Source organism: Cydia amplana, chromosome 2 (genome assembly GCF_948474715.1).
Source record: "Cydia amplana chromosome 2, ilCydAmpl1.1, whole genome shotgun sequence".
In the NCBI taxonomy this organism is placed as follows: domain Eukaryota; kingdom Metazoa; phylum Arthropoda; class Insecta; order Lepidoptera; family Tortricidae; genus Cydia; species Cydia amplana.
This window is the reverse complement of record NC_086070.1, coordinates 4,695,814-4,710,652: the sequence shown is the minus strand read 5'-3', so window position 1 is coordinate 4,710,652 and position 14,839 is coordinate 4,695,814. Positions and strand designations below refer to the sequence as shown.

Below are 14,839 nucleotides of genomic sequence, written 5' to 3'. Positions count from 1 at the left end.
TAGGTAAGTACCTACGCAGTACGCAGTCATGGAATTTAATGTATGTACCGTTTGGTACCATGTCGCGTTGATAATCATTATTGTCACTGTGAATGTGTAATTGTGTACGTAGATATTGGTACGAAATAGTAATAGTACATTACGATACAAGTGCGAAAAGTAGGAAATTCGCAACGAGTGGCGATAACTTTGTTAACGTTTTACAGTACATATGGCCCTTTAAATATTCGACTTACTGGTGCAGGCGGCGTAGCACGGTCGCGTTTTTATCACTTGTCACCATGCCTGTCACGTTCTAACAAGTATGTAAGTGCGAAAGGGACGCGCATAGTGATATGCGATAAAAATGGAACCGTGCTGCGCCCGCTGGTTACTGCACTAGGGCGGTAAATTAGGCATTAGCGCCATATGTACTGTAAATTGTACTAGCGACCGCCTATGCTAAGCTTTCACGCCGCTTACAGGTCGATTCACAAGAGCTGGCATGAATGGAATGAATAAGTGAATGAAAATATCTATGTGTGTATCATATTAAGACTGTAGGTATACCGATACAGGTGTCACTCATACAATGAATGTTTCGTTCATTCCATTCGTGCCAGCTTTCGTAGGTAAATACAACGTCAAAACTTGGCGCTCCGAAAGATTGTCCCCAAATCAGTGCAAACTTAGAGTGGACGGGCTTTAACCTTATGAGTCTAAATTTTCATTAAAATGTACATATTCGTTGCAATCCAATTTGAATCTTTCATTAAACAAATAAAGCAGCATTTCTTTTGTATCATTGTGTTTTAGTACAAACGAAATTCGTTCCAGTTTACTTAGATACCTATAGGACAAGGTTCAAATTTAAAACTTTCTATGGTGGGTCTTACTAGGTTAAACTGGTTGGTATAAAAACCTAACTCGCTCATGCAGCCGAATGGGAATGCTCGCTCAAACCTAATGGAGCTTGGAACTGACAACTCTGACAAGTGACAAGTCGATGCCGCCGCCTGTCGATTGATTAGTCCAGCGTCCAGCGTATTCCGCCCAGCGTACATACCTACAGACTGGCTTACATGTCATAAATGTCTTTCTAGGACACTTCAAATCCTTCAATCACTCATAGGAATAGGTATTTGTTATCGTTACATATTTTCAACATCCTCTCACGCCGTTAGAAGGAGAGTTATAAAATAGTCTCCGCTCGCGACTTTACTTTTAAAAAGCGGCCAAGTGCGAGTCGGACTCGCCCATGAAGGGTTCCGTATTTATGCGATTTATGACGTATAAAAAAAAAACTACTTACTAGATCTCGTTCAAACCAATTTTCGGTGGAAGTTTACATGGTAATGTACATCATATATTTTTTTTAGTTTTATCATTCTCTTATTTTAGAAGTTACAAAGGGGTGGACACATTTTACCACTTTGAACGTGTCTCTCGCGCAAACTATTCAGTTTAGAAAAAAATGATATTAGAAACCTCAATATCATTTTTGAAGACCTATCCATAGATATCCCACACGTATGGGTTTGATGAAAAAAAAATTTTTGAGTTTCAGTTCGAAGTATGGGGAACCCCAAAAATTTACTGTTTTTTTTCTATTTTTGTGTGAAAATCTTAATGCGGTTCACAGAATACATCTACGTACCAAGTTTCAACAGTATAGTTCTTATAGTTTCGGAGAAAAGTGGCTGTGACATACGGACGGACAGACAGACGGACAGACAGACAGACATGACGAATCTATAAGGGTTCCGTTTTTTGCCATTTGGCTACGGAACCCTAAAAAGCGGCCAAGTGCGAGTCGGACTCGCACATGAAGGGTTCCGTATTTAGGCGATTTATGACGTATTAAAAAAAACTACGTACTAGATCTCGTTCAAACCAATTTTCGGTGGAAGTTTACATGGTAATGTACATCATATATTTTTTTTAGTTTTATCATTCTCTTATTTTAGAAGTTACAAAGGGGTGGACACATTTTACCACTTTGAACGTGTCTCTCGCGCAAACTATTCAGTTTAGAAAAAAATGATATTAGAAACCTCAATATCATTTTTGAAGACCTATCCATAGATACCCCACACGTATGGGTTTGATGAAAAAAAAAATGTTTGAATTTCAGTTCTAAGTATAGGGAACCCCCAAAATTTATTGTTTTTTCTATTTTTGTGTGAAAATCTTAATGCGGTTCACAGAATACATCTACTTACCAAGTTTCAACAGTATAGTTCTTATAGTTTCGGAGAAAAGTGGTTGTGACATACGGACGGACAGACAGACAGACAGACATGACGAATCTATAAGGGTTCCGTTTTTTGCCATTTGGCTACCGAACCCTAAAAACTTTCAATCGTATTATCACTTGCTTTAAGGCGATAGCCTATTTTAAGGCAAAGAAGACACTATGTTAGGCCTTTGTCTTTTCACTATTGTCAATCCTCAACAAACCTTCTAGCAATCCCGTCCATTCACCAGAAATATGGCATACACATAGAAACACACATTAGGTAATTAATGATTGCGTGATTTAAACTTTCAACGTGTGAGTCTGACCAGCCCACTGGCACTTTAGCAAAATACACACCCTACAAAATATTTCTTTGAATTTATTTTGAATGATTCTCCAAAGGATAGAACTTTCAATTTTTGATACGGACTTCATTGCGTCTTAGAAATTTATTAAATGAAAATCTGTTTATTCGTGTTACTTATTTAGAGCTTTCGTTTCGATAGTTTTAACTACATAAATTAACTAAATGAAACTTGAAGTCGTTTAGACACAATTAAGCAAATGCGGAATTTGTGCATAGACTAAGAGTCGGTTCTTACTAACTCTTAGTCTATGCACAAATTCTTATACTTATACGGAAATTGATAAATAAAGTCCAAGTTAGAGAGGTCATAGATTGACGTTGTCTCAGATACAGAGATAAATTCGTATAAAATTAAAAAAAAAAACAATTAGGAAAATGTAATCTTATAAATATACTCTCAGTAAAAGAGGTAAAATACACTCTCTGTCTCAATTATAGAGGTAAATGTGACTATAAAATCACAACTAATCCCAGTTATAGAGGTTCGTTTTATCTCACTAACAGAGGTAATTCAGTGCTAAAGTGTCGGGACCGCACCATGAGTCCCAGTTATAGAGGTTTCTCACTTATCCAGGTCCCACTTAACCAGGTTTCACTGTAGTTGTAGTGGCCAATAACTATAGCAGTCACCCTATTATCTTGCTTGGTAGATGCCAAGAAAACCCATTATGGTTGTTATATACCTCTAAGCTCTACCACAAGAATGCATCATGTTTGGTTAATTTAAATGCCATTCAAGAAGGATTTAAAGAGTGACACAGGCCCAGGCTACCGTAACTATGGCAACGAGTGACAAGAAAAAGTTGATTCACCCGCCAACACTGGGGATAAGTAAAATCACGTATGATAAAAACCATTCAATCGAAACGTTTAGCGACTTTAGGGTGTGTAGTTGTGTGGAAAGTGTGTTAATTAATTTTTAAGGGATGAGACGGGATATTCATGGGTTTCGACTTGGGCTTCTCTCTTCACGCTTGTGGCATGTCTTATACATAATAACAGATGGGTTACTGGGTACACATAATTAATAATTATGTTACGTAGGTACGTGACGATTGGACGAGTCTTATTTTATTCTATTCATCGCTAAGCAATCACGATAGATTAGTTATTCTGTGACGATAGGTACATTGTCGTTGTGCCTCTAAGAAACTTCTTCGCTACATAGCGAGATTGATTTCCACTGCTGGTATTTTACTTCTCCTGTACAAACTTTGCGGTTTAACACGTACTCGTTTATGTTTAGGGTAACTGTTCCCTAAAATGGGATTTCACGAGAGTTTTTGTACTTTTCTATTTCGAATAGGGAAAATTTCTAAATTTATTTATAGTGCCTATAGTGCCTATGTACCAAATGTACCTACTTACTTACTGACAGGGCGAGAATGTGTCAGAAACCTCGGGTTAACGATGAGTGAAAGTGCGACTATGGCCAGAAAGGAAGCAGGCCGACCTTCTGGCGGGAATCAGCTGATCGGGTTTGCGCAATGCGCAAATCTAGGGGGCGCGGGTGAGTGAAGGGGGAATACGGGGCAGGGGAGGCGGCAGCGCGCAACGAGAGGGTGTGCGGCGGCGCCCGGCCAGTCGCGGTCCCGCGGTCTGCTGCACCAGCCTCCGCGGAGCCGGCGTCACGGGCGCGGTGTCCGCGCGAGCGCCGCGCCGAGGCCGAGCGCCCCGACCCGCACCAAGCGCTGCTGTGATACCTATTTGTACAAACCGGCGTACGGCCATGCGGAAACAGGTCGCGATACGCTCTCCGTACGTGCGTCGCACCGCTCCACGCGCTAGTTTATGAGAGACGTTGCTCCTGATACATGTACAAAAATGTTCGATATGTCAATTCAAGAAGTGAACGGGAAGGGTCCTAAGAAAAGGAAAAAGTCGTTGGAGCGTATCTGTGATAATGAGGAGCGACGGGAGCGTTCGGAGCTGAACGCGGGGGACGGTGCGGCGGATAGCGGGAAGAATGGCGCCGTGGACGCCAAGCCGGGGGCCCAGAGCGCCAAGGGCGCCCCGGGGCCCGGCGGCGTGGAGCTGCTGCACTGGCGGGACATGCCGCAGCACCTGCAGTTCAACCCGTACGTGCTGACCGGCTACCGCCCGCTGCAGGGCTGGGCCGGCTGCGTTGGCAGCCTCTTCTACTTTCACAATGAAACCATTAATATACTCACCCACGGTACGTACTAATTTATATTTTTCGCTGAATCTATAGACCGTTTTAAACTAACCTAACCTCTTCGTTCGGCGCCTCTTATTAGAAAATTACGACTAAAACTTGCCATGAAAACATGTAAAATACATCATGCGGAATGCTCAAATTCTGTTACCTGAGATATTTAACGGATGAGTTATGTTATTCGTTTCTAAAGTTAGGTATATAACGGTGCCTGCCAAACCTGCCCTTACACTGCCGTTAAACCACAATCTCGGCCAATAGATCAAGCCGCGCCACCCTCGGCAAAACTTTCAGTTTTTCGCGCCTCAACCGACAATTGTGAAAAATCATGACAGGAATACCAGTATTTATTTCTGTCTTGAATAGACGACTAATTGTGCACAAGTGACTAGATAATGCATCAAAGTAAACAATTAGATAACTAACTTTTAAGACTGGTATTTGTAAGTATACAAAAATATTGTAATAATAAGTATTGTGTTGTATGAAGCCGATATAGGTATTTTCCTCCAGGATAAATTTACCATTCGTGCTTTCGTGTTTTGTGGTCTATGAACCAACGAATTATTTACACAGTATCATTTTCCCTTTAATTGATGTTTGATGGATGGTAACAAAACAAAGAGCTAATTTTGAGAATTTCAAATAATATTTCTTTTATAATTTTTTCTACTCCCGTACCTTTATTTGTCATTTAAAAGGTCGTGCACACACCTTCAAACCCCTATGTTATAGTTGTCAAGACAAGTCTAGTCTATTCCCCAAAAAAGTATTTGTGCATAAACGCAGTATCTTTTTGGTACTTTTACGATACTTCGTGTAATCACCACTTAAAAAATATTGTATGAAATACATTGTTGCCAACCTAATTTTAATTGTCATCTCTGACAGATGAGTACTAAGTGCATTTGTGACACCCGTAAAGCAAGATCCGTAGACTACGAACACCGCTTAGCGTTGCTTGTTAGTCTCCATAGGCTACTGCGGCCAAAATCGAGAAAAAAACTATCCAAAATTGTTATTTAACTAAGAGCAAGTACCAGGGCCTCATGAGTTACAAGAAGGTGTCGCTGACCAACCGGCCGTGGGGCTTGGGGCGCGGTGGCCGGGTTTGGTTTGTTTACCTACATATATGTCCTATATGATTCCACTTGTTAAGTATTATTTTTGTTGAATGAAAAATGTTTGTTAAATTAAATTTTTTTTTTCAAAGTAAGTGCTTGGTCGTAGAAAAAGTATTGTATGCAACGTTGTTTAACTAAGTCAAAAAAATACTCGTGGCGTCTTTATTAACAATTTTCGGCTTCGCCTCAAATTGTTACTCACGCTACTCGCCTTTTTTGACCCCCCTTAAACAACGGTTGCATAAAATACATAGGTTAGAAGCTATATAAGAAAATAGCCAGAAAATTACCATTTTCCCTCCTATTATATAGGTATCTCCGAAACTACTGGGTCTAAAATTTTCAAAAAAAAATACACAAAATATAGTTGGTCAAACCAATTTGTCAGTAAATAAGAACAAAAAAAACTACAATCGTCATCATTTTATTTTGGGTGCTAGTACTAGTGTAAGACAAAGATAGTATGATTCTCTCGGTCTATGTTTGAAATGAGACAGTCCTTTGACAGACTATAGTTCTTTACCTACCTATAGATGACAGGAAAACCTATTAGAAATGTGCAGTCAAGCGTGAGTCGGACTTAATGTACGGAACCCTTGGAACGCGAGTCCGACTCGCACTTGGCCGGTTTTTTTCCAATTCCTTTACTTTATTATGAAAACCATATAAACGTTGCGGTTGTAAAATGCTAATTGTGTAACTTTTTTATGAAAAGCTTTACGCAAGCGTTATTATACAAAAGCATTCTTTCTCATTACTTATTTCCATGAAATTGCCAGAATAAATTGCATGTGTACTAAAAGAAAGGCAGTGGAGCAGCGGGCTTCATGCGCGGGAGATAAATAATGGAAATAGGTGAGCTCGGGATTCTCCCGGTGGCTACGGCCGTAGCTGCTACGAACTTCGTAGCCGGTATTCTACGTGGAATATATGTCGAAACTTTCCGAAACTATACCTGACACACATTATGTTAAAATAGGGACAAGGGTATGAATGAAGATGAATGTTAAAGAGAGTAGAAACCAGATATAAGAAAGTATTTTTGGACATACTTTCAGTTTGCAGCAAGAACTTTGTATTCACATTGAGGATGATAGTGAGCCATTGAGCCATTACTTATTTGCATCAAGTATTAGAAAAAGATATCCACACTATGAGTACAATACGCTGATAGCAGTTGGTTGTACGTAATATATACTCGTATAAGTGTTATAATAATAAAATACCTGAAATGTTTTTACAAACCTATAAACTTCCTTTGAGCATATATGTAGTATATGGCTTGACATATCTAAAAATAAAGATTTATTAACAAAGTTGCTTTACCTACACAATATTCTCATAGGTATATTAACCCCTGTGGTAACACGTTCTATTGATTGAACACAAACGAATAAATCGAAGTGAAACAGCCGCTGACATGGACAACAAACATGCTTGATCGATCACCACTATAGCCAATAGCAGATTGCGTGCACTGGAAATGTTCCTAGCGGGCGTGGGACAATAACAATCAATAGGTATTATTAAATTATACAACGGGACTTAATCGCCACGGGGACAACGCCGTCCTCGAAACGTCGGAGGTAAATCTTAAAACTTAGATACGCGATTAAGTCCCGTTGTATAATTTAATAATGTGTAAAAATCGTGAAAGTTTAAATCAGTGTTAATCAATAGGTAAATAGTATAAATACAACGCTTGCTACGTTTGATTCATTTTCGAATGCTTGGCCTAGTTATGATGACTCTGTGTACAAAGCTAGCCTGGCCTAGAAGCAGGAGGTTACGGATTCATATAAAAGAAGCCTATATAAATAGAGGGACGATAAAAGCATTCAGTCGATTTCATTAACAGCTCAAGCATGATGCAATGTCTGTCGTAAACTTACATACGTAGACCAATACAACAATTCCACATTATATAACATTTAACAGATAAAGACAAAAGATTACTCAGGCTTGTAATGCGTTTATGAATAATGCCACTAAGGTATACCTAAGTATGTCTTTGATGGTAAGCTTAAAGCGATTATTACTGAACCTTAACGATAAACAAACATTAAATAACAATACTACTTCCAAATAATATTTAAAATGAGTGGTTCAAATATAACAATTGTTTAATGCATTTTGTCTGTAAGGAAAAGTTATAACGTCAGTTACGAGAATAAAGCGTCGCCATTAAACCAAATACCTAGCGCGATTACTTTCAGAGATTAAGAGTACTGTTAAAACTCTTAATACAGAAGCCATTTCAAGGGTCCCAGAAAATAGGTCAAATGTGGCCTCGCCCTATGATTTATGATCTCCTAATTCCTGTGACATGAATAAACATTTGCGGTCATCAGCCGTCGTCTTAATGTCCGTGGGCATTATCTTTACGACTTTTTAAACATTGCAACTCGGCCCTTTATGTGTCTCGGTTTTAATGACAATTTGGTTATAAAAAGCTATTAGGCTACTAATAAAACTTACGTTGTGTTTCCTAAAAGAATATTTGAATGCGTAGAGTCGTCAGCAGCAATGTTTAAAAAGACCTGAATACAGCTAATTGTAAAGAGAATAAGAGCACGTGCTAATAATTTTATACACCTCTTAGATAATTCTGATGCTGTCAGTAGAACAAAAAAAAAGGCTTCACTTGAACTTTATATTTACTATATTAATTTAGCAGATTAATTTAAGAATTAAACTGTTTAATTATATACTTATTTTAAACCCATCTAATACGATCTAAAAAGTAGTCGAGAGAATGGCTATTTTATCTGTCTATGGGGTCGTTCTATTCCACTTTTATAGCTCAGCAGTCAAACGGCGCAGAAATTAAAAGGGTGTGACAGGCGAACCCGTCTAGATAAGCTGGCCGAATTCAGTTACGATAATATATTCTTACCTCAAAGCATAGCCAAAAATAATGCTAATATACTTTTTGGTAAAACATTTATTCTTCTCACGTTCTATGCTGCTTTACAACAACAATATTCATTGGGATAAAACATTCGTATTTAAGTACACAATTAAATAAAATTACGATTTTATTAATGTCTCGAAATAAAAACAAGTGTTGTGCTCTTGTTGCTCAAAATAATATAACTTTTCATTAAATTCCATATCCATACCTACCATATGTATATATATGTATTAGTATATCGACGAGCCATCTTCCATAGCAAATACACGAGACGCAATCGTAATTGTTCTATAGTTAACGCAAACGATTCTTATTATAACAACAATGAAATTGCATCAAATCACTGCTTTGCAGGCTTTATCCAACACGCTCCGATCAGTCTCGATTACATGCATTATCCGATGATTGGCGAGTAACAAGCGGTAATCGATTCCGGGCGCCGTGATTACTCGTATCAAGACACGTCTACTACTTAAGACTTAATTTTTCAGACCGGGGCTTCACTATCTTCGCTCATTTTCACTAGAGAAATATCTGAAAGAGAAAGCTGTATTTAAATTGCGATGGAATAGGTGTAACGGTCGCGATAAACATATGATTGTATTGTTTGGTCAACTGTCCGGCCCACGTTTTTCACATACCTAGTTCGTCATCTATGAATGTTTCTCACGCGTCCGAGTAGCTCTTGTAGCAATTATTTTGTTTTGTTTCAGTTTACCTGTTGATATATCGTCGGTTAGTGAGAGTAGTTAAGTGGGCGTAATAATGGGGTGGTGGCGAGTAATATTTGGGGTATGCATTAATTCTCTCTAGGTATACATATACGTGTTTTATTACGTTAACTTTTGTTTCAAAGTAATCTTCATTAGGATGTTTATACAACACGGCATGTTTACAACGCCATTCTGTTTAATATCAAATTAATGACTTTTATAAGCTTTCTTACTAATCAGTTTATACAGTGTGTAAATCCAATACGGGCGAATATTTAAACGGTGGTTAGCATAGGACCTAAAAAGTATATTGAGATACATTTTAGTTAGAAATGCAATGAAAATTTTAACCATACAAAATAATTCGGCCCGCAATGTAATACACCACACGTTAAGGGATACGAGCTTTTTAAAGTAACTGTCAACGTTTGTTAGCAGTTACAATAAAAAGCTCGTATCTCGTAATGTCATGTCATCTTCTGTTTCTTAATGTTTGCAGTACATTGCTGCTTGGTACATGTAAAAAAAATTCATTACGGAGTCATATTAAGTGTAACTTTAAAAACTTCTTAATTAATGATTAGACGGGTAAATTCTTATATCTGGTTTAATTTATTGCCCGTATTGGACTTACACACTGTATAGTGCAATTCAGAGAGTACCTATAATAACTAAGTTTTTTCGCTACCTATTTCATGTAGGTACCTACTTAGCGTTCGATTTTGTACAATTGTAAAAATGTAACTATTCAGTGTACAAAATCTAACGCTAAGTACATAAAATAGGTAGCGAGAAAACTTCGTTATTAAACTTAAGTTAAAAAAGCAACAATGGTGGCTTTGAAGTCGTTTGACCAGCATATAAAATATTGGCTGTATTTGCAATTTTGCCGCCACATAATAACCGCGATTATGACGTTCCATTTTTTCACTCACTTTATCAAGGAAATAAGTACTTAGGTAATACAGCTACATCTGCTAACAACATCGCATGAATTTACCTATTCAAAAAACAAATTCGATATCGAATTTGATGCGTATCGAACCCCTTTTACTCCATTATTCTTTGGTAAAATATTGAAAAAAAAAACCATTTAAACCCTCTAAAAAACTCTACAGTTAATGGTAATTGTATTTCTCGAGAAAACAATGCCAACAAAAGCATATTATCTCCGAAAACATTTCGCAAACCAAGACAGTAAAAGGCTGTCAAACGTAAAAAGGTCCTTCGGGTATTTTCAATAACAATAGAATGCAATAAGAGGGAAAGCTTGGTAAACAATTTCCGTTATCTCCGGCAAATATGTGCCCGAGTACCCGGCGGTGACCAGGAGGCACAATCTTGTTTTGAAATATTATCCTGCCTTGATATTGATTTGATATTCATATTACCTACACAAAAATTGCAGAGGGGAATTGGCATTTCGTGGATGAGATTTGATTTTGTTGGACGATGCGAAACTGAGACCGACAAAGAAGACGATGAGGCGATTCTTTCAGCTGTAAAGTACTAACTACAATTTAAATAAACACCCTCGAAAATCATTGTTTCGTGAATGTTAACGGTTATTAGATATCTTCTTCTGAAAAAGTGATTTATTATGTATGAACGAGCATGTAGGTTGTACAAGTAGGTAGGTCCTGTGAGTTTGTGTCACAAGTCGTCAAGTCGAGCGTTTCAACGTCGCACGGATTTAACATCGTTAAAACGAGTGTCTCAAGCAATTAATTGGCTTCGCGCGGCTTATCCGTGCCGAAAAATCCTTTTAATTCAATTTGAGCACATCTGGGGATTCATAAATAATAATTTGTTGGAAAATATAATCAATTGAACGTGGAAAACTTTCAGCCGTGAAAACAATTTGGAGTTCGTTTTAGAACGGAATAACCTAGGAATAACGCTGCTATTTATTTAGAGACTTTTCGCACGGGAATTTTGTAATGTTAATTCTATTTTAGAGGCAACTTATTGCGGGTTTGCGTCAAGTATACCTAATTAATTGTAATAGGTAGTTAAAAGTGACTTTCCATGAGAGAAGGGTTCTTAATGCTTCATTCACAATAAGGACGGTACTATCAGAATTGTTGTTGTAATTTCAGATGGAAACGTTCTTATTGCACTTGAAGCATAAGGATTTAAGGATCTTTCTGTAATGGAAAGCCACAAATACCTACTAATACATATTAGAAGCAAATGCTTATTCGTTTTAGGTAGGGAGTTAGGTAGGTAGATGTATAGGACCCGTACAGCAAAGCAGATATATTAAAAATAATGTATTCAGAATTCTTGGCATTGTTTATAGAAATCTCACGGCTCTTACGTTTATAAAACCAATAATATTTGCGTATGTCAATCTCCCGAAACAAAACGATATAAGACATCAAGTAGTGAGATTTGTCAAGGACCCATTTGTTAAAAATAACTCATTTATTGCAGAATAAGTGTTATAAAATGAATATAAAACTAAAATTAAGTACAACCAATACTAAAGCTAAAAAATTAAAAATACCTATCAAAATTTTGCGCCTTTGGTAAGGTGCCCATCACGCAGGCAGCGTTCCCGCGCTGGATTGCTATGGCCAATCTTTGCGCGAGAAAGCTGCCTGCGCGAGGGTCACCTGTGGCCTGCCTTAGGCGTTTGCTGAGCGCCTTGTGGAGCCCCCGAGCCCCCCTACCCCACGGACCTAGTGTCTCGACGCCAAAGGCTACAAATTCGTAGTGTGCGCCAAGACAACTATATTTATTCGCCATTTGTTAGGTAAAGTCGCCATTCACATATATCGGAACACGCCTCTATTGTCAGGGCATTAGAGCGCGCGTTCAAATATTGTGAACAACTTGGCCGCTCCGATATATCTGATAGCGACTGTACAAAAATATAAATTGTTTGTATATAACTATGTATATACTCTAGAATAGAAATAAAGTGGCCATATAATATCAGAACTCCAAGCTTGTTGAAAAGTTTTAAGCAATAACGCGATGGGGGTGGTCTTATTCCAGCGTAGGAATGACTGGCCGATATTTATTTAGGGACATTACGAAAAGAAAGATTAATGACCAACTCGGGCCGCAGGTTACCTAGGTCTCAGCTTTCAGTAAAGCATTGGATTACTGTGTATTAATGTGACGTGATATATTATTTTTTACACAAAATAGCGGGATTTCATTTACCTGGCCTTTTATCGTATATCTTGATTATTGGGTTTTCGAAAATGCCTTCGACCTTTCGGGCCCTTCTTCATTTCATCTTCTCCTTTGCACAACATAAATCACAGGTTGTTCCTTTCGGATTAGTTGATAAAATATTGTGCATATTCGACATTGTAATCCCTGCTGCAAGAGCCTAATAGTGAGAATAGTGTTTGTTGTAAACAAAGCTAAACTTAAAGGGGACTTGTGATTTATGATGGTGGTTGGCGTTCGGGTTCATTGCTTGCTCGGTTCTTGCCTATTGGAATTTTCAATTTCATTGCCGAATTTCAATGTAAAAGTGGCATTTAGTAAATTCATAAATTTTACAGAAACCTCGATAGTTATAATTGTCATAATTAAATAGGCAATTACGAGAGACTACAACTTTGAAACCTACCGATTTTAAATACGTTTTGAATTATCTGATAAGAGGAAAATTATCACACAGAAAAATTATAAAACATTTAGTAGTTAGCACATTAACAAAAATTTAGTTTTAAGAAGTTAGCACATACGTTTTAGACCCTCAAATTTTTAATACCTATCGCTTATGTTGTAGGTACGTAACGCCTCTTTTTTCACGCAAAATAATACTCTCTGAGGTACGCCTGCCCTTCACACCTGCATAGAGGAAGTGTGATGAAAATATTATTTGCTAACATGTCATCAGAAGAAGTTACAGTTTATCGTAGCTCTGCGCAACCTCTACGCGCGGGCTACGCGCTACGGCTGTCTGCCCGTTTTATAACAAACATGTTTAATCATAAATTACTAAAGTCTAGTGTTTTAAGATCGTTTTCACATTGTATGATCCGATATCGTACACCGGATAAGACTAAAAAGAAGCAAAAAAGAAAAATACCCTTTTTTAAATTATTTATAATTTTTTGTTGTTTTGAAAGCGTTGCAAAAATGGAAGGCATCCGCCATAGGGTTTTTTCTAGCAGCTGGTTTTCTCTAAAGGTCATCCGACATCTGATATCGGAGCGGACAATGTGGAAACGGTCTAAGTCTTGTTCAGTAGTGTGTTTAGTCAGCAAGTCCTTAAAGCGGTTAATATTTTGCGCCCTAGTAACACAATGGAACATTCTTTCATTATCCAAATACAAATTCCCCCTGTCAATATTCATGATTGATCGACGGAACGGAACCTATTTACAATGTAGACTTTGTGGCTCCGAATCAGACGGAAGAAACATCAATAAATACGTAACCTTTTACATGAATAATATATTTGTTCAAATATTTGATCGCACTTGAATTAAATTAAATTGTCAATTTTTCATAAGATAACTTACAAGATAACGACGCGACGTCCGTGGACGTGCCTACGGAACTGGAGGTACTGGCCCTCCTGGGCTGGTATTCCGACAAGGGCATGGGTTCCTGAGTGATGGATATGCAAGTTAATTGCAACAGCGTGGAGCGTTAAAAAATATAAACGAGCAAGTTCGAGTTTCAAGTCCATTAACAAGCTCAATTATTTATCAAAACCTATAATTCCAACTCATGGAATCGGATTTAGCACACTTGGGGCCGTTTCACCGATGCGCCATCTACGTTGTGAGCTTTCTGTTTAGCTTCAAATAACTAGCGGGATGTTATTTACTGCACAGTGAATACATGCAGCGGCGCCGGCTCTGAAAGCCGCCGTGCCGTGGATCAAAGGACGGTGCTCTTCACCTTACAATTAATTAAGCGCGGCCCGAGCTCCGACTACATCATATCTACTAGTACTTGGCATAGCTAGTAACGCCCACTCTATTGTATGGATGCCAAACATGGCCATTAACTAAAGAACTTGTGCACAGAATCAAAGTGTTTCAACGATCAGCCGAAAGAAGCATGCTAAATCTTAAGTTAAGAGATAGAGTACGCAGCTCGGATATCCGCCGTCGCACAAAGATAATAGATGCAGCAGAAATGGCTTGCAAATTAAAATGGCGATGGGCCGGGCACACGGCTCGCACTAATGACGGACGATGGAGCGAGAAAATCCTGCACTGGTACCCGCGCGGCTTCACGCGGCACGCGCACCGCCCGCAGCGACGCTGGCGAGACGACATCGTCGCCGAGGCGGGCATCGCCTGGACCCGAGTAGCCACCGACAGAAACGAGTGGAACAGGAGGGA

General features: G+C 38.4%; 1 protein-coding gene across 1 annotated transcript in view; it reads left to right on the top strand.

Moving 5' to 3' along the window:
* The first annotated feature begins 4,002 nt into the window (after positions 1 to 4,002).
* The window catches only part of LOC134662029 (progestin and adipoQ receptor family member 4), an 84,828-nt gene continuing 73,991 nt past the window's right edge, over positions 4,003 to 14,839 (top strand). Inside the window, exon 1 of the mRNA XM_063518284.1 lies at positions 4,003 to 4,761. Coding sequence (XP_063374354.1) covers positions 4,377 to 4,761 — 385 coding nt within the window. The 5' untranslated portion in view covers positions 4,003 to 4,376. The remainder of the gene's footprint in view (positions 4,762 to 14,839) is intronic.